Source organism: Caretta caretta, chromosome 2, assembly GCF_965140235.1.
Source record: "Caretta caretta isolate rCarCar2 chromosome 2, rCarCar1.hap1, whole genome shotgun sequence".
NCBI lineage: Eukaryota > Metazoa > Chordata > Testudines > Cheloniidae > Caretta > Caretta caretta.
This window is the reverse complement of record NC_134207.1, coordinates 24,648,575-24,671,981: the sequence shown is the minus strand read 5'-3', so window position 1 is coordinate 24,671,981 and position 23,407 is coordinate 24,648,575. Positions and strand designations below refer to the sequence as shown.

At 39.2% G+C, this 23,407-nt stretch overlaps 1 protein-coding gene across 5 annotated transcripts in view; it reads left to right on the top strand.

Moving 5' to 3' along the window:
• MTBP (MDM2 binding protein) overlaps positions 1-23,407 on the top strand; it is a 62,044-nt gene that overhangs the window by 27,882 nt on the left and 10,755 nt on the right. For all 5 annotated transcript variants that reach the window (XM_048841567.2, XM_048841572.2, XM_048841571.2 and 2 more), the window contains exons 12-17: positions 1,298-1,471; positions 2,572-2,685; positions 3,594-3,758; positions 5,294-5,387; positions 6,828-6,983; positions 22,648-22,743. In XM_048841567.2, coding sequence (XP_048697524.2) covers positions 1,298-1,471; positions 2,572-2,685; positions 3,594-3,758; positions 5,294-5,387; positions 6,828-6,983; positions 22,648-22,743 — 799 coding nt within the window. The remainder of the gene's footprint in view (positions 1-1,297; positions 1,472-2,571; positions 2,686-3,593; positions 3,759-5,293; positions 5,388-6,827; positions 6,984-22,647; positions 22,744-23,407) is intronic.

Genomic DNA, 23,407 nt, shown 5'->3' with positions numbered 1-23,407 from the left:
AGACAGTGTTATAAATGCCTCAATACAAGAGGGATAACAAAGCTTGAAGGTGGTATTAAGTGATTTGATCTTTGAAGCTTAATACAGTATTCTGAAGTGCTCAGTCTCTGAGCTTCTTGTGTTAGCAGACATCTGTCAATTTAATAGTTTGTATAAAACCTGAAAAAATAGTTTCTTCAAAGTTATTACTGTCAAGTTCACAGTGATAGATTTTATTCTAGTACAATCCATATGATCCATGCTTTTGTTAATAGAATGCAGTATTTTTCATATGCTTCACAGCAGACGTTTCTTGCTATCCTTATATGTTTAATAAAGAGTTTAAATTTTTTAATCTATTAGGATAAATACCTGCTTTGTGAGTAGTATCTGCCTCATAATAAAAAGCATTTACAGAAATGTACATAGTTAATGAATAATCCTATTTTCTCACTTTTTGGGGGGCTGAGGGAGGAGGAGTAGTGAGGTGCCTAACACTTCACAACACATTTCTAAAAAATTAGGATTGTTTCAATCCAAATGTTCAAAGAAGGGTTTCCCACTAGCAAAGATTCCATCCACCACCACCATCTTTACAAATGTAGCAGACTAAGCATACAGTTTTGCTCCTGTTTTAGGATAGAACTGTAACTTTTCTGACTCATAACAAGGTAAGATTTAAGGTATTTATCTTCTCATTTAATAATAACTGAAATTTTATGGAGCACCTCTCATCCAAAGATCTCAAATGTACTTTACAAAGTTAATTATCAACTACATGCAGACATTGTCTCGTACATGGCGGCAGCAGCATTTAAATAACACACAACTATGTTATCCAGTAGTTCAAGACAGAAAGTAAAAAAACCAAACCCACCCTTATCCTGTTGAAATTAAAATGATGTGTCAGGCACAATATGATAACCCAATTAGATGTTGTCAAGGATACCAGAATTAACCTTGCTAATATTGTAAAAAGTGCCTAGGATTTTTAATGACCAAAAGTGGTCAATACCTCATATTTATCTCTTGTCCATAGGCATCATACTAGGATACAGGTTGGAAATTAATGTGAAAGAATCAGTGGCATATCTGGATTTGGTATTTGCACCTGATGCATTTAGAATATTTTAGAAGTCTCCCATCAAAATACTGAGCACATTTGATTCTGCTGGCTAATGTGATCTGATTCAATCTCAGCTGACAAGGCTAGAGGCCGTGCAAGTGACACCATGTTAGAGTCTAGAAAATATTATGCTTATTTTAAAGGCTTTTTTTTCTCAGAATGGTTCATGATTATCTGTTGGTATTTGCTTAGTTCCAGAAATTGAGCTAAAAGGAGAGTCCTGCCAATATTATTTCTTGGTACAAAGCAATGCCTTTGGAGGGTGTAAAGCAACTTTGATTCATTCAGCCAATCAGATCAATGGCACAGCCACTCTTGCTTTAATAAATGGAAAGCTACAGACAAGCACAGAAGAAACACAGTCAAGTAAGACTTAAACTCTGTTTTTTAAGGGTTTCTGGGGGCTTGGTGGAGGTGACTGACAATATATGCAGTTTATTTACAGTAATAAGGTGGGGAAAACTAAGGGGAATAGTTACATTTGATAACATATATTTTTGTTTCAGCAATATACTTGTAAAAATTATTTAACATTGATGGAAAAGGTCAGAAGAACTAATAACTTTAAACTAAATCTTTAAGTTCAAGTTAAAATGTATGTGATTTCAATATATTCTATGAGAGATGCATAGCCCATCATTTGTGATACCTTCATTGCCACATGGAGCAAAGAGAGTGCTTTATTGTACAACTCCAGTTAAAATGAATACTTAAATCAGACTTGCAAAATTGTCATGAAAATTGACCAACCCAGCCGAAATTCTAGTTGCTTACCCTTGAGATGAAATTTTTTTATTTTCCCTAGGCAAATGGACAAGTCCAATTTTGCAAGGCTGACTTAGATGACATTCAGATAGAGGAAGTCTGTTCCCTTGTAATTGGAGGAAATGGAAACGGAATAGAATTGACTGCCTGATCATAATAGTTTATCTTAGTCAGATGAAAAAGGTGGTGGGGGGAAAACCCTAAAGTCCTTCCCAATATGTTATAGAAATTGGAAACAATGGGTTATGTTCAAACATCAAATGCAGTAGTCTGTTTACCTCCTACGCATGTTAATTATATTAACTGCAATAACATATCAACATTCAAAGTCTGACTTTAATGCATAACAGCATGGAAATTCAAAGCTAAGGATTAGGCAGATATTTCATCCAAATCATGCTTATTTATTACAGCGTGTAATATGGAAAAAGATTGCCAAGCATGTGGAGACCTCCTTGGTAGTTGTGCACAATAAGGTGACTTCTAGGTGGATTTTCAGCCTTCGCTTTTAATTTCCTTGCTTTAAAGGATTCAGCCAAATACTAAATTTTAGCTATGGCTTTCTTAATATGAAATATATAGTAATGCGTGTGTACTTGCGTCATACACAAGGATAGCTCCTTTAAGAAATAAACATGAGCTGGTGATTTCCTAAGTCATATGAGACATACCTAAGAATGGCTTTCTCATAATCCATACAGGCTTTTGTACTGCTGACTTCATCAGTTCTCTTCCACATTTCTATGGAGAGCAGATACTACAGAGAGAAAAGAAACTGGCTTATGTCCAAGCATTGGCCTTGAAGGAATGTCTCGGTAAGTAATGGAGAGAATATCGGATTAAATCACCACTGGATCTCAAATCGGTATTCAACAAATATATCTTCATTTTGAATTTTTAATGTGACTGTTTAATATATAAAGTCCCGGGAAGATAGTCTATGAAGAAGGAATAGAAACATTTAATATTGTTTGCAGTTAGGAAACAATTAGTAATACATCTGTGATGACTTGTTGCTATGTTTTTTTTAAACCATAGAGATGAAAGAGCGCTGATTTTTATTTTGGTGTTTGAGTCTATGTTTCATAAATATGTTGTGGAGAGCAACCAGGTTTTATTGCTGAAAAGATGATTTCAGAAAGAGACTATTGTGGGGATTTAGTACTCCGCTACTTTGTAGTTCTTTCTGTTAATCTCCAGTAGTGTTTCTTTCTCTCTCCCTCTCTCTCTTTTATTTTTTAATGGTGGAGGTTGAACGTCTATTAGAGATTCATGTTTATTGTAAGTGGGTGTATCATTGTAAACCGGACTGAAAGGTTTTTCTCTTTAAGTGCCTCAACTTTGGGTGAGTAAGGAACATTTTGTTTGTCCCTTGATATTTAATCTAGTTTCATTGATCGAGCAGATTTAATTAAATGAAAACGTACTTTGGAGAGACTGCAGTTTTAATAGCCCGATCATAATGTAAATGGTTTGCAGTTAACAGGATGTCAATAGACTGAAGGTAACTTTAGTCATAAAAAGCACTTGTGAAAATGATCTCTGAACTTCAGCCTTCCCAATGTTCCACATGTGCTAATGGAATAAACTAGTAACACGTCCCTAAAGTATACAGTATTGCATGTCTTGTCAACTAAATTCTCTCCCAACCAGGGTCCAATCTTTCCTAATTGCTTAGCAGCTTGAACAGTAATTTTTTCCCCTTTTTCTTATTGTTTTGCAGAGAGGCGGGAATCAGGCAAGCAACCTTCAACAGTTTCTGCTGATGAGCTCAAAACCCTGTTAACACTTACTAGGGAACGTTTTTTAGAGTTGTATGACACCAGCCTTCCAAAAACTATTCTGCACAAAGCAATCAACAAAACTAGCCCCTACACAATGACTAGTGGTAGGCATCTGTATTAGAAAATTCACCACTATTTTATTGCGATTGTTTTGTTTTTTGGAAAAGTATCTGCAAACAAGACTTCTTATTCACATATTGCAGTTACATTAAAATGAATGTTAAAGGAATTAATCCAGAAAGAGAGGAAAGTGGGAAATCCATAATATTTATTGTACATTCATATAACAATTATTCTCACCACTGGACTATTTACATCTTTTTGGGTATTGCTGACAATGATACTATGATTTCTGTATGATATTGAAAGCTCTTTATTGAATGAATGTGCATCTTATCATGTTCTTAAGATGTTTTTGTCCAACTTCACTACAAAACTGTTCATGTGTGAGAAGTAGTACAGTTTTTTTTTATATCACCTTTGTGTTTTGTTTTTTTTTTTTGCACTTTCATTGAAGAACTATGGTGGTATTCTATCCAACTAGCCTTTTTTATATTTTTACCCCATTAATTCATCTGTTTAATTCACATGGAAGAATAAGTGCATACATCTGGGATTAGTGGGCATAGTACTAGAATAGCAAGATTATTCTACAGAAGACCCAGCACTTACCATATCGTATCACAACTTTAATAAAAAGCCTTTCCAGGTTCACAGCTGCTATTTATCTGTGGCATACCAAACACATATCTCTTCACTCAGAAAATTGTTTGCAAGCAGCAATGATTTAGACCCACAGCAGTAATATGCTGAATACAGTACATCATCTTCTTGAGTGATGATTTTAACACATGCAGATAGGGACTGTGAAATTTTTTTGTATGTGTGGAGACTTCTCTAGAAGCAACCACTAAACACACCACACACAAATGTGCAGGATTTCCTAGTCAGTATAAAACTGAACAAGATGTTCCCTTTTTGAATTATTTATCGAGTAGTGTTGCCAGCATCATATATTTAGGTAATATCTTCTTTGTAGACATTACAAAATTGTTCTGTCTTTGCTCCACATAAATTTTAATATGATATAATTCAGTGGAGTCACAGATAACTCCAGTGTGATTGTCATGTGCTATCCGAACACTGTATTACCATGTCTGCACCATAACCTTTCCTCGTTACAACACAATGTGTATTGCTACAACATGATGATGAAAATATCAGTCTCAGGATTGAGTCCCCAGGATTATTTGGGGACTCAATTTATTACTGTGTGCTCTCTCTTTCTTCCTTTCTTGACCACTAGGAAGAATCTTCATGACCTGGTACATTTCCTCAGTACTCTTCATGCTGCCCTAGATGTGCCTGGCAATGTGGAGTGTGCTACTGTGAATGGCTCTGTATTTCCCTCCACAAAGCAGAGCATATGGATGTTCAGTTAGAGCCATGTATTCTATGACAGCCTCTCTTGGTGCCTTAAAGACTTGCCAAGAGGCTCTAGAGCCACAGTTTGAGTATCCTCCTGTTAGTACTAATAAACCCGGCTCTTTTGATTGAAGATAAATGGCATCCGATTTATTAAGTGTCAGCTGACAGTAATAGCTTTGGTATTAATCTAACTCTGTTTTTTTTCTCTCAGAATCTGAATTAATAGGGCCCAATCCTTTGGAGTGGCCAGAAAGAAATGTTCTTCAGAACTTGGAAAATTTTGAAAAAATTAAACAAAAAATGAGGTAATGGTAAATACTGTGTATTTTTTAAACAGATGACATTAAAGATCATTCTACAAGATCTGTGAATGCTGACAGAGGTTTTGTAAATCTCATAAAATATGTTTAAGGGTCCTGCAGAACTGAGGAGAGGAGGGAAATTTATGTAAGGTTGAAACTGGGTCCCTGATCCACTGCCATTTTGAAAAGGTATTGCAGAGGTGTTTCAGTATTTATGAGTGGGTGTTGTTATGTAGCCTTTTGATAGAGCACAGTTCTAAGTTTGTGAAGTTCCACTAGGCACCATTGGGTGGGTAAAAGATAAAGGTCATATCCACACTAGGAACTGGTGCATAATGGCGTCAAATTTGCGCACCCAGTGGCACAAGTTGTAATGTAAACACAGTGGAGCAGTTTTTGCCACTATATCCCAATATAGACGCACCATTAATCTTTTTGTGTTGCTTCATTTAGAGCCAGGGTCATAACATTTTAAAAGCATAAGAGAATTAATGGAGGTTTGAAAAATGTTCATTATTTAGACTTGGGTTCAAATGCTGCTCCTTTGGGTCTTTTACGGCCTCATGTAATTAGGTATTTAACTCATTCTTATAATTTGTTTCATTTCACCCTAACTCCCAATTGCTTTTTCTAGGTCTTTGTTCTATTGTGGATCTTTAACATTTTACTGGATAAGCGTACAATCAATTTGAATTATCATGGGTTGCTTTTTTCTTTCAATTTACAAAGTCCCAGGGTGGCCTGGCCTACATCAGGGTGTTGGGAGGAATGTCTCACTTGCAGCCTCGGCTTAGATCTATGCTTTCTTGTGCCTTTTTCAAAACGCTGTCCTTGCCTCTCAAAACAGATAAGATTATCTTTCTGCTAATCATAGCTTTTGACAGGTATCTCAAGGACCTTTCCATCTCTTAGATTCAGTGAATGTCGCTCTAAGTCCTAGATGAAATACATTTATTTTATCCTATTTCCCATTGGTGAATTTTACTCTTCCTAAAGTAGTATGGCAAAGGTTCTCAGTATTAGAAGAGGAGACAGTTTGCTGTCCTTGAATTAGGTGCATTGAAAGAATTATGAGGGGCGGGTTGTACAATACTTTCCTTTTAGTTCTTACCTTTAACTATGCTATAAATCTCTCTTTCATGAGAATTAAATTAATCTTCAAATATATAAAATTTGCTCACAGGCTGGAGAATCTGAATGTCTGCTTTCCATCCCAGTGTTAAATTTCTCAACTAAACTGTAAAATCTTGTTGATAATTTATATTGGGAAGACTGGTAGAGCCTTGGCATTGAAACCATTTTATTATGAGGTTTTCAATAAATATTTTGAAATGCTAATTCCAGTAGTGTTACACTGGAGATAAACCATTTTTAATTGCTCCAAACTAACAGTGCCTCTTGGCAGGACAGATTTACTTTATTGTTTGGTTTTTTTTTCTCCAGAGTTTCTATGTTGGCGCATTCCTCTGAGCAATTACTGGGCCATAAAGATGGTCAGAGGGAATCTCTGACATTGCTGGATGCTAAAGAGCTACTGAAATATTTCACTCCAGAGGGGTTACCTATTGGGGATCTTCAGCCATTACAAATTCAAAAGAGGTAAGCTCTCAGAATGCACAAAACCTCAGGGCCAAATTCAGAACTGATGTAAACAGGCACTACTGACGATTCCATTGCTGGGAATGAATTTGGCCCTCAGAATCTCCTGCTCACAGTTGTGTAAATGATCATTTATATTGTGCGTGATGATGGAGAGTAGGCTTTGACTATGTCAGAGCTGTCCCAAATAAACACCAATGATTAACCTAAGTAGCTTTTCCATTGCAGTTGAAAATATGAGGGGTTTTAAATCTTATCCCTTGCAGATGGGTCAGAGCCACATGTTTCCTAGCATCTGACAGAGAGCACTTGGTGGATAGGAACAGGGAGACTGTAGCATTTGTAGGGGACAGCATCATAGTGTCGGTGGAGGCGAGAAAGGGGGAAGCAAGGTGAAAAACTTGTGAGGACTATAATGATGGGAGCCATACAAGATAATACTTAGCTCATATATAGCACTCTTCTTGCATAGACTCCAAAGCACTTTACAAAGGAAAAGGGAAAAATCCTGCCCAGTTTACAGATGGGGAAGCAAAGGCACAGAGAGGTGAAGTGACCTGCCTACGGTGACACAGCAGGCCAGTGGCAGAGTCGGGATTAGAAACCAAATCTTCTGAGTCCTAGGCAGCCTCTGATCACTGGAGCCAGCTGCCTCATGGACCGTGATGGGGCAGAAGGCACATGAAGGGGGCACGTGAGAGCAAAGATATCAGTAGGGGCAATATTATAAAGGGTCTTGTATGGGAGGATCATCAAATCTAATGCAGAACAAATGACAAGACAAGGGTGGGAGGCAACTGGGTATTGGTGAAGAAGAGCCAAAGTGGTGATTGGAAACCACAGTGTTTGGTAAAAATCAAGTCAAGAGTGACTGAGACAATGAGTGGAGAGGTCAGATCAATATTGGAGCTTGATAATTAAACCTGTTTTCTCCATGGAACGTGGTGTTGTACATTCAATTGAGTTACTCTGTGTTCCCGCCCCTCACTCCCTTTTAAACACAATTCAGTTCACAAAAGGATACTGATACTCGGCGCTTGCATCATTATCACTGCAGAATTGTTAAGAATATACCAGCTCAAGTACAAAAATCTACGTGTCCGCTCTGTACCATAATGATTGGTAAAGAAAAAAATATTTACTCCAAACAAATTACTTTCCCCAAAAGAATGGGCAAGTAGAATTTTGCAAGACCGATTTAAATGGCACTTCACTTATTTCAAGTGCATTGCAAACATTAATTCTCTCTGAGGTAGTTCCACAGATCCTCAGTGTGAGTTGTCATCTGCCTGTATTTAGGGGGCAGAATCAGATCTGACTGGAGGGCTGATGAGGGAGTAGCCCCCACCTTCAGAAGATCCCATCAGTTTTATTCTGCCTCCTGTAGCTACTGGCAGAGCGGTAAAATCCAGCATCTAATGTGTGAGAGAGAACTTTTGTTAATAAGTCATTTGGATAGCATTTGGTCTAATTTGGACATATTGGATTCCCTAAAAAAAGGGTGGGGGGGGGCTTGAAGAGGCACTTTGTCTCCTCTTTGGAGTTATGACAGCAACCTCCCCCTTTCTGCCCCCAGTGCTCAGGTAATAGGCTAGGAGGATGGCGGAGAAGGGCCCAAAGAAGAGTGGATTAAGGCAGTGTTCCTCTTGCTCCGTACCCTTTCCAGAGCATGTAAAAGTAGAGGTTTGTGCTTTGTGCACTCCATCCTTCTCATCGGCTGGGACCAGGAGGGGTTCGCTTTGACTCCCTTCTCTGACCTAAGAGCCTGTTCTGTAGGAGTTCTCCACCAGCAGCCTGGCCACAGCTGCATTGAAGGATAGAGGAAAATGAAAAGAGCCATAGGACCACCAGAGGTGGTTGCATCAAAGGACAGCAGCCCGGCTTGGGGAAACCATAATCAGAGCAGCCAGGTCTCGATCTCTTAGCCCAAAGGGAGAAAAAGTGAATCTGCCCCTAAGGAAGACATCCCCTCTTGGGCTAAGGAGCTCCTTAATTTGTTGCATCTTCCCATCAGAGGCCACCATCTTGTGAGCCTCAGGCAGCAGCTACCATGTTCCCTGACAGATATTCTGTCTGCTCTCAAAAGGGCAGGATTAAAAAGATGCCTGTTAGTAGAGAAGTTTGCAAGACCCCTTATCTGACTCAGGTTCCCAATCCCCACATCCCCTCTGTTGGCTGCAGGATGACTTTCCCAGACGACCTGCTCAGAGCAAGAAGAAAATAAAACAGAATAACCAAAAAGGATTCTATGCACTACTGTACTGTTATTTAGTCTTGGGGAAGCTCTATAGCAGAAAATCCCTTCTGATCCAAGGTTGCCAGCTACAGCAGCTTCCAGTGTAACATATTTGGGGAGGCCTCTGTGATGGAACACTTCTCTATTCCTCTGATTGCCTATGAAGTTGGAAAGGGTGCAAAAATGTCTGGGCTAACCAGACCCTTCTTATGCTGCAGTTGGCCATGACACGCCTGCCAGGCAAAATGGAACCCAGATCAGTGCTTTTGATCATGCCTCATACAACTTGTTGAGAAGGAGAGCAGCCCAGACATGCAGAAATAAATAGCTGTGAAGGGGCCACTTGGCCAACCACTTATTTCTGACTAATTTATTCTGCCTGCTTTAACAGGTGTGAGTCAGCCTTTAAGGAAATCTGCTTGCTCACCTTTGGATTCAGTGAGACAACATGTCTATGTCTGTGGCTTTTCTGTAGCACTGCTTGCCTCATTAAGGAATCCCTTTGAGGAAAAAGGGCTGTGCCATCTGGCAATTATTTTAGCACTGCTTGGCTGACTAAGGGATCCAATGACAGGCCAAATCATGTTAGTGGCTTCTAAATATTTCAGGTCAATTATTTGGGCAGCCATTTGATCAAGTGGTGGTGAAGTCCTCAGATAAAGCAAATCAGTCCTTACAGAACATTTCTAATTCCAAATCTGGGAAAAGGAATAGCTGGCTGCCTTACAGGCCTAAGTATCCTTTTCTGGCTACAGCAAAAGCAGATGGAACAAGTCTAAATCCAGAAAGTGAAGAGACCAGTCTTCCCACAATGCAAATTTCAACACTAGAAACAATGCCTGACTGCAATGAGGAGAGGTCTGATGATCAGATCAGTGACTGCTCTTGAGGATATCCGTAAGCACTTTGAGTGTTCTAGGGATGATTGTGTCCTGCATAGGAATAATGCCTTGGGCAAGAATGCACATGAGGATTTTCCAGGGCTTCCTGCTGCCCCTTCCCTGCCATTTTCTGATTTCTTTCCCCCCCCTCCCCATCCTGGAAAGTGAACATTCCATCACTTGAAATCCATGAATTGGTGGATGAGTGTGGAGAGGTTGCAGGTAGGGATTGCAGAGAGAGATATGTCGTAACAACAGACATGAATCTGGAAGGATTTGGGAGCATTCTTCAAGAAGTCAGTGACTCAACGGACATGATGTTTCTTGCAGCAAAAGAAAAAGCATTAACATTTTGAGTATTGAGGGCAATAAAGCATGCTCTTCAACAGCTGGGCCCTGCATTGCTGAAAGATCATAACCTTATAGTGAGGGACAGTAAATCAGTGGTGGCATACGTAAACCATCAGGGGGTTTGAGATGAAGGGATCTACAGAAGGAAGCAGCATTATTGATACAGTGAGCGGACTCTCCGCTATTATCAGGGTCCGCTATTATCAGGGCATTAGCAATACAAAGACGATTGGCTGAATGGAAGGACTATCAGGCAGGAAGAATGGAGTCTTCACAGTGAAGTCTTCTGATTGATTACTGACATTTTCCAAATTCTGATTCTGGATCTGTTTGTATCCAAGGCAAACTAAAAAGCTCTCCAGTACTTTTCAAGGAGGAGAAAGCCAGAAGCCCTAAGCATAGATACCTGGCTGCTCAAATGCTAAAAGGGATTACTTTATGCTTTTCCCCCAGTGCCCATCATCACCACAGCAATACAGAAAATCAGGAAGGAGGAAGCAGAAGTGATCTTAGTGGCTCCCTATTGGCCCAGGCGGCCTTCGTTTCCCAACCTGATGAACATGTCAGTGTAGCCACCATTTTTCCTGAATCTGGGGCCAGGTGTGTTATCCCAGGGACCAGTTCTTCATCAAGATCCAAGTAAATTACATCTAGCGGTCTGGCATTTGAAAATAAATTTTTGAAACAAAGGGGTTACTTTTCTGTCTTGTCTGAATTGTGTTGGCAAAGGATTTGGTCTAAGTTCAAAGCTTGGTGCAGAGTGAGACATATTCAGCATCATGTAGCCAAAGTGTTTTATGTTGTGGAATTTTTACAAGATGGTTCTGATCTCAGGTTGCGGGCTAATATCTTGAAAGTGCACGTTTCTGCACTGTCAGCAATTTTGAGTGTATCGAGAAAGTCTTCCTGTACCTATCATACAGACATTTTGTCACTTAATTGGAGCAGTTCAGCTATTGCATCCTCTAAGGTGCATACAGCTCTGAGTTGGGATTTGAAAATTGTGCTCAATGCCTTACCATAGGTGTTTTTTGAACCTATGAAATTGGTTTCACTGTATCTATCAAAACAACCGTTTGGGTCACTATCACTTCGGCAACAAGGGTGTCCGAGTTGGGAACTTTTTCAAGTGATCCATTCTGTTGCATCTTCCACAGTGATAAAGTAGTTTTGGAAAACTTTACTCCACAAGTGAATGTGATTGTTCGTTGAGCACAAGAGATTATCTTCCTTTTTGTCCACCTCCTCCTTGCCCAAAGGAGAAAGTATTGCATTTGTTGGATGTAAGGTGAGCTTTAAAGATTTATCTGAAGAGAGTTGAGAGCTTAAGAAAAACAGGTTTGCTGATCTTGTTTCATCTAAGGAAAAGAGCTGCTAAGACCTACACATCATCAGTCTCATGGTGGATATAGTGGTGCATTGCTGAGGAATATAGAGCAAAAAGACGCAATCCTCCAGTGAGTACAAGAACTCTCACAGTACAAACAGTGTGGCATCACAATGTGAGAAGGGACAGGCCATTTATGTGGAAATCTGTTGGCTATCCCTGCGTACATTTACGAAGTTTTACAAGATAAATACTTGGTCTTCAGCCAATTTAGCCTTTGGCAATTGGGTACTGCATGCTGTGGTGATTCCTTAGAGTATGGGAATCCTTTTTCTCAGTGATGGTATTTTGTTGCCTCCTTATGAATTTTGTCACTGCTGAGAAAATCCTGCCCTGAGAATCTGTGGACCTCGCCTTGAGAGAGACGGGGAGACCTGTGGCTGCTTATCTGAAAATTTTCCTTTTTTTGGATGGATAGTCCACAGATCCAGCCCTCCCTGAAAATTCATTAAGCAAGATCTGCTATCTTTATGGTTAATTTTAACTACTGCAGAGAACTTTTTCTTGTTTTGTGTCTTGTCGTGTGTGTGTGTGTGTGTGTGTGTGTGTGTATACACATTTAAAAAGTGTATATTTTTTATATATAAAATATACACTTTTTTTTAGGCAAGGTGGTGATATAAGATGAGGAATTTGTTCTTTGTTTGATAGCCCCTTTTGACTCTGGACTAACTTTGAAAGCATCTAGAAACTGAGAGGGTCTTCAGAAGCTGTCCAGTGAGCTTTAATTCTTTCCCTTACAGCTACAGACAAGTGATGACCCACACTGAGGGTTATCAGATACATAGAAGAACTCAATATGAGGGGGAAGAGTCACCACAGCTTTTGTGAGGGGCAGTCATGCTTCACCGATCTATTAGAACTCTGACAGTGTGGTCAAGTATGGAAAAGGGTGATTCACTTGATACAGTGTACTGGGACTTTCAGAAAACTTTTCACAAGATCCCTTACCAAAGGCTCTTAAGTAAAGTAAGCAATCATGGGATAAGAGGGAAGGTTCTCTCATAGATCAGTAACTGGTTAAAAGACAGGAAACAGAGTAGGGATAAATTGTCAATTTTCACAATGGATGGGTCCCCCAAGGATCTGTACTGGGACCTGTGTTATTCAATATATTCATAAATGAACTAGAAAAAGTGATGAACAGTAGGGTAGCAAAATTTACAGATGATACAAAATTACTCAAGATAGTTAAGTCCACTGCTGACTGTGAAGAGCTACAAAGGGTTCTCACTAAACTGGGCGACTGGATGACAAGATTGCAGATGAAATTCAATGCTGACAAGTGCAAAGTAATGCACATTGGAAAAAAGAATCCCAACTATACATACAGAATGGTGGGGTCTAAATTAGCTGTTACCATTCAGGAAAGATCTTGGAGTCATCATGGATTGTTCTCTGAAAACTTCTGCTCAATGTGCAGCAATAGTCAAGAAAGTCAACAGTATGTTAGGAATCATTAGGAAAGCGATAGATAATGATACAGAAAATATCATAATGCCACTATATAAATGCATGATATGCTCACACCTTGAATACTGCGTGCAGTTCTGCTCTCCCGATCACAAAAAAAGATATATTAGAATTGGAAAAGGTGCAAAGATGGCAACGAAAATGATTAGGGGTATGGAACAGCTTCCATGTGAGAAGATATTAAAAAGACTGGGACTGTTCAGTTTAGAAAAGGGATGACGAAGGGATGGGGGGATATGATGGAGGTCTATAAAATCATGAATGGTGTGGAGAAAGTGAATATGGAAGTGTTATTTAGCCCTTCATGTAACACAAGAACTAGGGGTCACTCAATGAAATTAATAGTCTTTTCCTTTATATAGCTTGGGCCTTTGATCTTGTCCTCATGTAACAGGTGACCAGCAGACAATGGCTCACTCCTCATGGCATAGCTTCCAAAGGCTGGGTTTTTGCATAATCGGCGGTAGGGAATTTGCATTCACTTCCCACTAGATATTTCTCAGGAAGACCACTTAACACATTTTTGTTCCAGTAGTCCATTCTTGTCTTGCACATTGTTCAATATAGTCTTTTGAATCCCCATCTGTCGCATTTTCTCCCCCCCTCCCCCACCCCTCCCGGCCCCTATTCCTTGAGAGGTTACATACAATCCTGGCCCATAATAATACATACACCATTTATTTAACAAATGGGAGGGGGGGGGGTCAGTAAGGTCTCCCAAGGATATGGCAGGAAATTGTCATAGCTGTCGCCATGTATAACATTATAAAATTGTTTATGAAAGCAGAGTGTTCTGTGGCATTGGGGTAAACTGCTGGAAAAGCAGTTTTAGAACTGCTGTATTCAGGAAACTAATTTAAAGATGTGCTGATTGCACACAAGTGGTAGACAATTTAAAACAAAGACTAGCCATAACAATGAGAGACTTTTACAAAATTTTTAGTTAATCAATGCAGATGTCTCCAGGATCTTGGCTAAATTACAAATAAAACTGCGTCATTCCAATTAAGTGTGTGTGAGAGAGAAGTGAATAATTTGTTCATTACAAGAGTTCTTTTAATCACCAATTTTGAGAAACCTCCAGAGTTGCTTTATAGCCATGGAGTATTTTGATTCGCTTGAATGGCTTGCTTTGAATCACACTTCAATAAACCCTGAATTTGAAGGGATTTTTCTCCAGCTCACTCGTAGTAATAAGTTGTAGAATCCAAAGGGTTGTGATCAAACTTTGTCTTGAAGTGCTTTTACCGTAACTAGAAAATCTTAGAGCATTACAAGAGAATTTGGGTAACTGTGGGAAGTGCAAAACAAATGCAAGAGGTCTAAGATACTAGAGCAGGACTGGGTAAGCTTCTTGGCCAGAGGGATGAAAGATCTGATAATGGCATATACTGAATATCCCCATCCCATTCAGTCCCAAAGAGAGAGAGAGAGTGGAGGCACAGCAGTGGAGATTTTCCAAAACACCCTCTCCCGCCACCCTCAATTTGGTTAAAATGTGAAACATGCAAGATTGACTGAGAACCTCTGTCTACACCAAGCTTTCCTGTATCACCATGCCAGTGTGCTTGAGTCTTGATCTGGTGAGCAGTGACACGGGCTTTTCTGCTGAGATGGTCAACAAAGGTGGCATTTGTAAATGTTGTTTGAAGTTTTGGACACTGGGGGCTGACCTGATCCACTGAAGTGAATAGAAGTCTGGTGACTCTGAGGAGTTGGATCAGGCTATTGCCTGCTAAGAGCTGCACTGAATGGCTTTGTTTCACATTCACTGATGACCAGCCATCCGATCGTAATGAGCTTTTGCCACCACCAATAAGGATTGAATTTGACTAGCTGACCAGGCAGTTCTGTGCTCTTGCTTAACCAAGACTATAAAGTCTCCACCATGCAGCACATTCTAGCTTTAAAAAAACAGAAACAAAACTAATAGGTTAATAAGTACATATTTAACATTTTAGCTTAGATTTTTCTTGCTCTTTAGTTTTCTCGTGTCGTCTTTTTCTCTTGTTTCCCCCTTTCCCCCCTCCTTTTCTTTCTCCTCTATTGTGTCATCAATTCCTCATCTGTAAAATGGAGATAATGGAACAACAAACAAAACTTTTCATTTTGAAAATGGCAAAACTTTTTGAGTCGTGACAACCATCACAACTGACCCTTTCTGTAAACTCTTTTGGTTTTGACAAATTGGTATTTTTCCAACAAAAGAACAGTTAATTGGAAAATTACTGACCAGTTCTAGCTCTAATCACTAAACTTTTCTCTCTCTTGGAGCACAGTGCAGCAAAACCTTATGCAGGAAATCATAGAATCATAGAATATCAGGGTTGGAAGGGACCTCAGGAGGTCATCTAGTCCAACCCCCTGCTCAAAAGCAGGACCAATCCCCAATTAAATCATCCCAGCCAGGGTTTTGTCAAGCCTGACCTTAAAAACTTCTAAGGAAGGAGATTCCACCACCTCCCTAGGCAATGCATTCCAGTGTTTCACCACCCTCCTAGTGAAAAAGTTTTTCCTAATATCCAGCCTAAACCTCCCCCACTGCAACTTGAAATGCAAGTGGCAGGAATGGTTTGAAGTGTACCCAGTCCTCCTGTGATAGCTAGTACTTACAAAATGCTGCTCATCCATAGGTCTGAGTGCATGCAAAGTAGGTAAGTGTCATCTCAGATGATGAACTGATTTAAGGAGAGGTTGTGAGTTGCTCACGGTCACAGAGAGCAAAGTTAGTGGATGAGCCAAGAATAGAACCCATATTTCCTGTCTTCCTGTCCTGTGCCCTGTCCACAGGGCCCCACTGCCTCCATGAACTTCTCCAATATTTACATTCTTTCCTGTATTAGAAGAAAATGAGACAGATGGGAGGTATGGAGTGGATCGGTGTGGGAAACCATGGGTGTGCAAATAATAGACCTCAAAAAAACGAATGTAACTGGAATTTACTTATTAATCCTTTTATTTATTTATTTATTTATTTTTATTTATGTATAAACAAAATCTTCTCCCATCTAGATTTAAATTAAAAAATTTTGTGTGTTTCTTATTGAATTGCATTGCAGTATACACAGCATCAATCATGAAAGGCTTTTTTTCCCACCTATATGTATTTTGTGTGTGTATAGGGCTTGCTGACTTTCCAACTGAGGAAACCTTTTCCTCCTCAGATGCCCTCTGGCTTTGGGACTCTGTGCCACGCAGATGAACTGGCTCGAAGGTGGATTTATAGTTGTGTATGGCTCAGAAAATTGCAAAGTAGTTCCCATCTTTTAAGCTTTGCTTCATCTCAAGATGCCTGCTTGATTATTGCACTGGGATGTCCTTCAGGATATGAATATAGAATTCTGATGCCAGTTTGCAGTGAAAACTTAATGTGTATACACAGGTTGTGTGTCCTTGTTGGATATTTTATTCCTGCTGTGTGGCTAGATGATGAAGTTCAGGGCATAATTTAATACTGAAAGAATTTCTATTTACAAGCTTAAAAAAACCCCCAAACCTTGAAAGTTTAATAAGAAGGAAAGTAATGATAAACAACATATGCTTCTGTACAAACATGCTGGAAAGACTGTAGGGGCTACTGAGAGACAAGACAATGAAACTCAATGAGAGATGAAGTTGGTATTACTAAGTACTTAATAGGATCTTCAGTAAAATGTCACAGATTGGGGAGGAAGCAACTTCTTGCCTCTGGGATAAGTAACTTATGTAGTTTAGTGGAAGGCCATCTATAAACTAAATAGAACTCTCAAGTTGAGAACATAAAAACTTAAAGCTCAGGAAAATACTTGGGTGATACTGAATACAATCCGTGGAGATAACCCAACTGCTATGAAGTGTATATGTTGAGATGAGAGGTAAAAATAGTCAGACATTTGGACATAAGTTAAAAATTTAAGACCCCATTTGAAATATTTTATTCAACTCTAATCACCTAATTACTGGAAGAACTTTGCTCAGATTGAAAGTAACCATGAAGAAGTGATAGCGAGTTCATAGAGGCATGGGAGATACTGAAAAGAAGAGAAACTTATAGGAGCGTTTACACTGACAAAGGAGAATATCAGGAAAAAATTATTTATGTATAATGGCTAATTACCTTTCCCGTTTTAAAAAAGTGTAGGTTCCCCACATATGAAAGTAGGTGAGAGAACTACAGTATGGCCAGGGCAGCCTTTTCTTTCCAGTGCATAACTTTCTTATCTTTTAAGATACTGCGGGGATGAATCTTTGTCATAGCTGTCTGTTTCTTATTACAGACAAACTATGATCATTCTGAAACATTACTGATTTCTATAGTGCGTTTGCAGTAGAGGTGATAAATTAACATATAAACGCAGCTTTCAAAAAAATCACTAGCCCAGTGGCCCCCAACCTATCTGTGGGAATAGCATATTCCTATTCCCAGAAGACTGTGGCGGGCGCCAGACACCCCGCCATTGAGACGTGGCAGCGGGAAGAAGCGTCGCTGCCGAACTGCCGCCGAGAAAGAAGCTCAGCTCTCATTTAGGTACCTGGCTGAAGTTGCCAAATTTTCAAAATTGGCCCAAAGACTTCCCATATTTGCTTTTAAATGTAAACAATTGCTCTATTCTTTTCCAGTTTAAATTTGGGTTAATCTTGCTGTATGTATTGAAGAAGAATAAGAATGCAAGAACAGGAATGATGCGCATATTTTACATTTCCGTTAGGCAGCATATAACTCTTTGCCTTTTTTATATGAATCATAATTGTCCTGAACAAGAGCACTCTCAACCTCCATTGAATTCAATGGGAGTCATGCCCCCATAAGGACAGCAGGAGCATACTTTTTATTTATGTTTGGCACTCTTCAGCCTGCACATTTCCCCCACTGCTATTAAAATACAATTTAATTGGTTTGCTTTTGTTAATTAAAAAAAGGGGGGAGGAGGGAGTAGCAGCCTTAACTGTGTTGGTGCATCACTAGTCCTCACTAAACATTATCATGGCACAGGAGCTCCAGCAGTCCATGCTACTAGTATATAGAGACAGTACCCCATGGAGCTGTTGCTGATTAAACTCTCATGAAACACAAACACAAAGAAGCAGCAGAGGTCCTCTGTGGTAAACAGAGTATTTATTTTAACTACATTAGCATAAAAGAGCACTTTGAAACTCCCTTTAAAAATAAATAGGATTCCTGTTCTTTTAGGTTTTGCTTGCTCTTTTAAAAACTGATAGGTTTCCAATAACCAGTAAAAACCACAAGCTACTTCATTAAAATTTAACAGAGATGTTTTCCTATAAACTTGAATCATTCTATCATACTTTTTATTTTAAACTCCCTACTTTTGAATGTAAAGTGTAGCACTGTTCCCCTCTAGAAGATATGGAACAGCATAGAGATGAAGGGTACATGCACAGAACAGCACCGTAATAGCAGCATACAAAAGTAATGTCATACAGAAATTTTGCCTCTACATCTGGTCTTCTACTGGTCCATGGCTGCATCCTACTCTCTTCCTGTTCACTAGCCTGCTTTGTTTCTCCCAGTCACCTCTCCGGTATACCTCTTCCCCTTGTTCCCTGATGGTCTTCCCCTCCTAATTATCTTTGCTATCTTAGCATATTACAGGAGAGTACTCTTAATGCACAGAGTTGGCTCTGTGATACCGGGGGCATTGTGATTCTAGTCACTTGCTGTTAGAATATACAAATAGTTTAGATCTAAACATCTACTGAAACGCTCATATTAATGTAGATTTATGTACCTCTCTTAAGAGGAATAAACATTTGTTCAGTCCATTGAATTTTATAACTACATCCCTCTATATTGTGTGAATAAAACTATAAATAGTTAAAGAAAATTGTGTTGCCCGTAAAGCAGCTCTTAAGATTAAAAGTAATGAATCTCACAAGGCGCGTGGAGGTTTCATGTCGTCTAAAAGCTCTCTTCACTGTGATGACTTGGTGATCTGTATCCTGATTATATATACAGAATCAGGTGTAGGCTTACCAATATTTCTACAATGTTTAAACCCCTCACTGTTGTTTTAATATTTATTTTACCATAGCACTCAGAGGATCCAATTAGGAATGGGATCATTGTGCTGAACAGTGTACAGATACATAGGAACAAATGGGTTGTGCCTTAAAGATCTTACAATCTAAAATTTCCATGCAGTGTTGTTATATTAAGTTGTCAAACAGTTTATGTAGAGGTTAGCTATTGGCTAAAATATTCTCTGAACTATTTTTCTTCTAAAAAAATGAATTACTAAGCTGTCTTGGATATAAACTTGGAATCTTAGCATTAATCTACATTCCTGTTTATTTGATAATGACCTCTGTTATTATAGTAGCATGCTCTACTTGGAATACTAATTCACTGAAACATATTACAAATGTTTGTCATATAGCATTATAACTGACTGCATAGAAAACGATTGTACTATAGTAAACATACACGAATTGGGTATCTAATTATGTTCTCATGTACACAAGTATCAGATACTAGAATGTTCATAGGTTTGATAGTTTGATGTACCATGAACTAAATATGTGTTCTGCTGTGCAAAACAGATACATAAAAAGCTAGACAGTGCTTCTTGGAAAGTGATTTAAAATTTCACATTGATTAATGTTATCAGACTTTCTTCCAGTCTGCCTCAGCTTGCAATGATTTAATTTTAATGTTTTGAGAGATGGGCTATCCCACTAAAAGAAAAAGAGTACTTGTGGCACCTTAGAGACTAGCCAATTTATTTGAGCATAAGCTTTCGTGAGCTACAACTCACTTCATCGGATGCATACTGTGGAAACTGCAGAAGACATTATATACACAGAGACCATGAAACAATACCTCCTCCCACCCCACTCTCCTGCTGGTAATAGCTTATCTAAAGTGATCACTCTCCTTACAACGTGTATGATAATCAAGTTGGGCCATTTCCAGCACAAATCCAGGTTTTCTCACCCCCCCCCCCTTTTTTTTTTTTTCCAAAAACCACACACACAAACTCACTCTCCTGCTGGTAATAGCAGGGCTATCCCACTATAGTCTTGCATACTAGAGGAGAGGGGTTTAAACACACCAGAGTAGAGTGGAGTAAATATTAGAGGGACCCATATTTTAAGTATCACATCTATTCCCTCCAGTATAAGCTCCCTTTCCCCTATCCATTATCCTGCCCACCCCAAGTTTATGCTCTTTTACTGTCCTCACAACCCCATTTCTTCTCTGGTTTGGGGGAAATCCTTGGGGGTGTATGGGGAGTAAATGCCAAGTCTCACAGACAGAAGACTATCTCCTAAATGGGAGCCACAGGGCAAAGAACTCACTGTAACACGGTCACTTCTCTCAATGCTAACCATATTCAGCTGTGCTAGGGAGAAAGAGAGGGAACCATGTCTCTGGTTTGCATTCCACCTCATTCTTACCTTCTGCCTTCGCCCACCAGGTGTCTGACCTCTTGATAAGGACTTCTAGCAGCTGTCTTTTCAGCTGCTCACACAACCTAAAAGGTTTTGTATCTGGTCTCCAGAACAATCAATAACTTTTTGTGCTGCCTTCGGAAATGTTCCAGGTATGTCAGTCGTGGCATCTCTGATGTACACTGTGGTTTCTTTGTTGTGCCTTTTTAGCTCATGGATTCTTTCAGCTTGAGCTTCCAGCTGATGCCCTAATTCAGCTTCATTTGTTCTTCTCATTGTTCCTTTGGCATGGAAGAGGGACTTAAGCACAGGTCCTGTGGGAGACTAAGAACAGTTGCCATTGAAACATCATCTCTGAATCTTGCTAAGGATAGGGCTCTGTGGAAAACAGTTTCTGGACTGATAGCTGTGATTGTCCCTCCCTTGCTAAATTTATATTTTTGGCCATGTCAGCAAATGTTTTGATTCCAGTTTTCTTGACTGGGCTGAAGAAGTTACATGTCCCATCAGAATCATTTGCGTTGCTCAGAAATCACTCTGCTTGTTCTTCACCAACATCTACTATTTTCAGTAGAGACTCTTGTACATCTGATGTTACATGCAGTCCCGTAGATACGTTGATAAGCCCCTCTGGATGTGATTCAGAATCAAATGGGTTTTTCATGTTGTTGATGACATGATTGGTAAGAACTGTAACATTCATCCCTCTTCATTGCAGAGGCAAGGATTGGCTTGTGGATTTTGTCTTAAGTACTTCTTGCTAGTCCACTTCTTTCTTTCATAGCTTTGGATATTCACTCAGGAGATGGCTTATGTGGGTCCTCTGACAGGGGTAATCTGAAGAAGGAATTTAAGTCATCCATATGATTTGTGGATGTTGCTCTGGTGACTGAGCCTGATGAACATGTGGTTTTGTATAATGCCACTTCAGTCCTTCGGTCAGAAATAGCCACAGTGAAATCCTCAGAATATTATCCAAAGCCCGGTGATTGTAGTATACAGAGGTCAGCTACTTTTGTGCTCCAGTTGGTACACGAGTTTGTCCTTTGGTTGACAAGTACAGAGAAATATAATTCAACCAGCAATAGTGTCATCCTTCAGAAGACATTCAAAGAAGGTGCCTCTCAATTGCAGAGTGCGTAGTATTTAACAGTTCCAAAATTATCACACCGTTGCACATAAGCCTTGCTGCAGAGCTGCACCATGAGTTTGGGGCTCACAGTTCAGTTGATATAGTACACTATCATGGATTCTGCATCAGTTATGATGAGCTGCAACATGACTCTGACTAGTTTTTACCGTTTAAGTTAATTTCAGCACCTTAATATGGTGGTGATTGGTCAAAGCTACAAAATGACAACATATTAAAATATATTTGTATTGGTTTTGCGTGGTCAAACATATTTTTTCAGAAATGCTGAAGCTATTTAGTCTGAGGCAAAAATGGCAAATATCAACATTTTGCAATATACTAATGTGAAATGTTTTCACATTGCATATTCTTAATGAGGAAGTATCTCACAAGTCATTATAATAGTTTCCTGTATTTTCAATTGATATTTGCATACCAGCAGATGAGTTTCATACTTGAAGGTTGTGCATTGGTAGCAGTAGGTTGCCTGTCCATAGTTTGTACTGCATTAGAAGGTAGATATAAATGTACATGAATTCCTAACGTAATTCTTTTCCATTTGTAAGCTTTTGTATGTACAGTGTAGCATCTAGTCTGCCCAGAAGAAGGTTTTAATTTGTAGTTGCCTGTGCTTTCAGTACTAACTTTTGAAATAGCTTTTTAATTTAGTGACTCTTACGCACAGGTCAGTTACAGTGAGATCGCAATACACAGCTTCGTATTGGGCTTCAATCAAAGTGCTCACTAAACCAAATGGCAATTTAGATACTAACGTATAGATCTAATTTAAAATACATACTCTTTTCTTTTAGTGAAAATGCTTTTCTTCTGACACCAGAGCTTACTCCACTGAAGCTGGGAGGTCTGTCTTTTGAAAAAGCAGCTGGGTGCCATTATCATGGGCTTGAGTAAGTTTCCTTGCACTGCTTGATGTGATTGTTTTCTCAACACTGTCATCTAGCATAAAACCCAAGTTAAGGTGGGACCCACTTTATGCAACCTGGATACTATTTATAGAGAAGTAGATTTACAAATATGTTTCGGACATTTACTAAATGGTTTTAGTCCTGAACATAACATGTTTTTTGTTCCCTCCACACCCCACCCCAAAAAAACCAGAAACCCACAACCTCTTCTGTTTTCTTTACCCTCACTTTCTGGACTGGTATCAAGTGCTATACTCCTGTCTCCTTGATGATCATGAAGAATGTGACTTTGGCATTGTCTATACACACACAAGTTGTACTGCTTTAACTTTACTGCATCTATATTCAGGCCTGTAGCTTCTGAGGGAGATGCTTCATTTGCATAGTTAAATGTCTAAATTAAAATATGGTTTTACTTCAGATCAAATCATAGATATTTTCAGCTGAATAGTCATGAGATATGTTTATAACAATATTTTTAATGTAAATGAAATTTGTGGTAAAGATTGCTGTATGTATCTATATAATAATCCAGGAATGTCAGTGTGTGTGTCACTCTGAAGTTTAGCATGTCTGTTGAATCAGTATGAAATGACAGAAACAGCTGCAAGCATGGTTGAAAGCTCTTCTTGTTCAGAACATTACC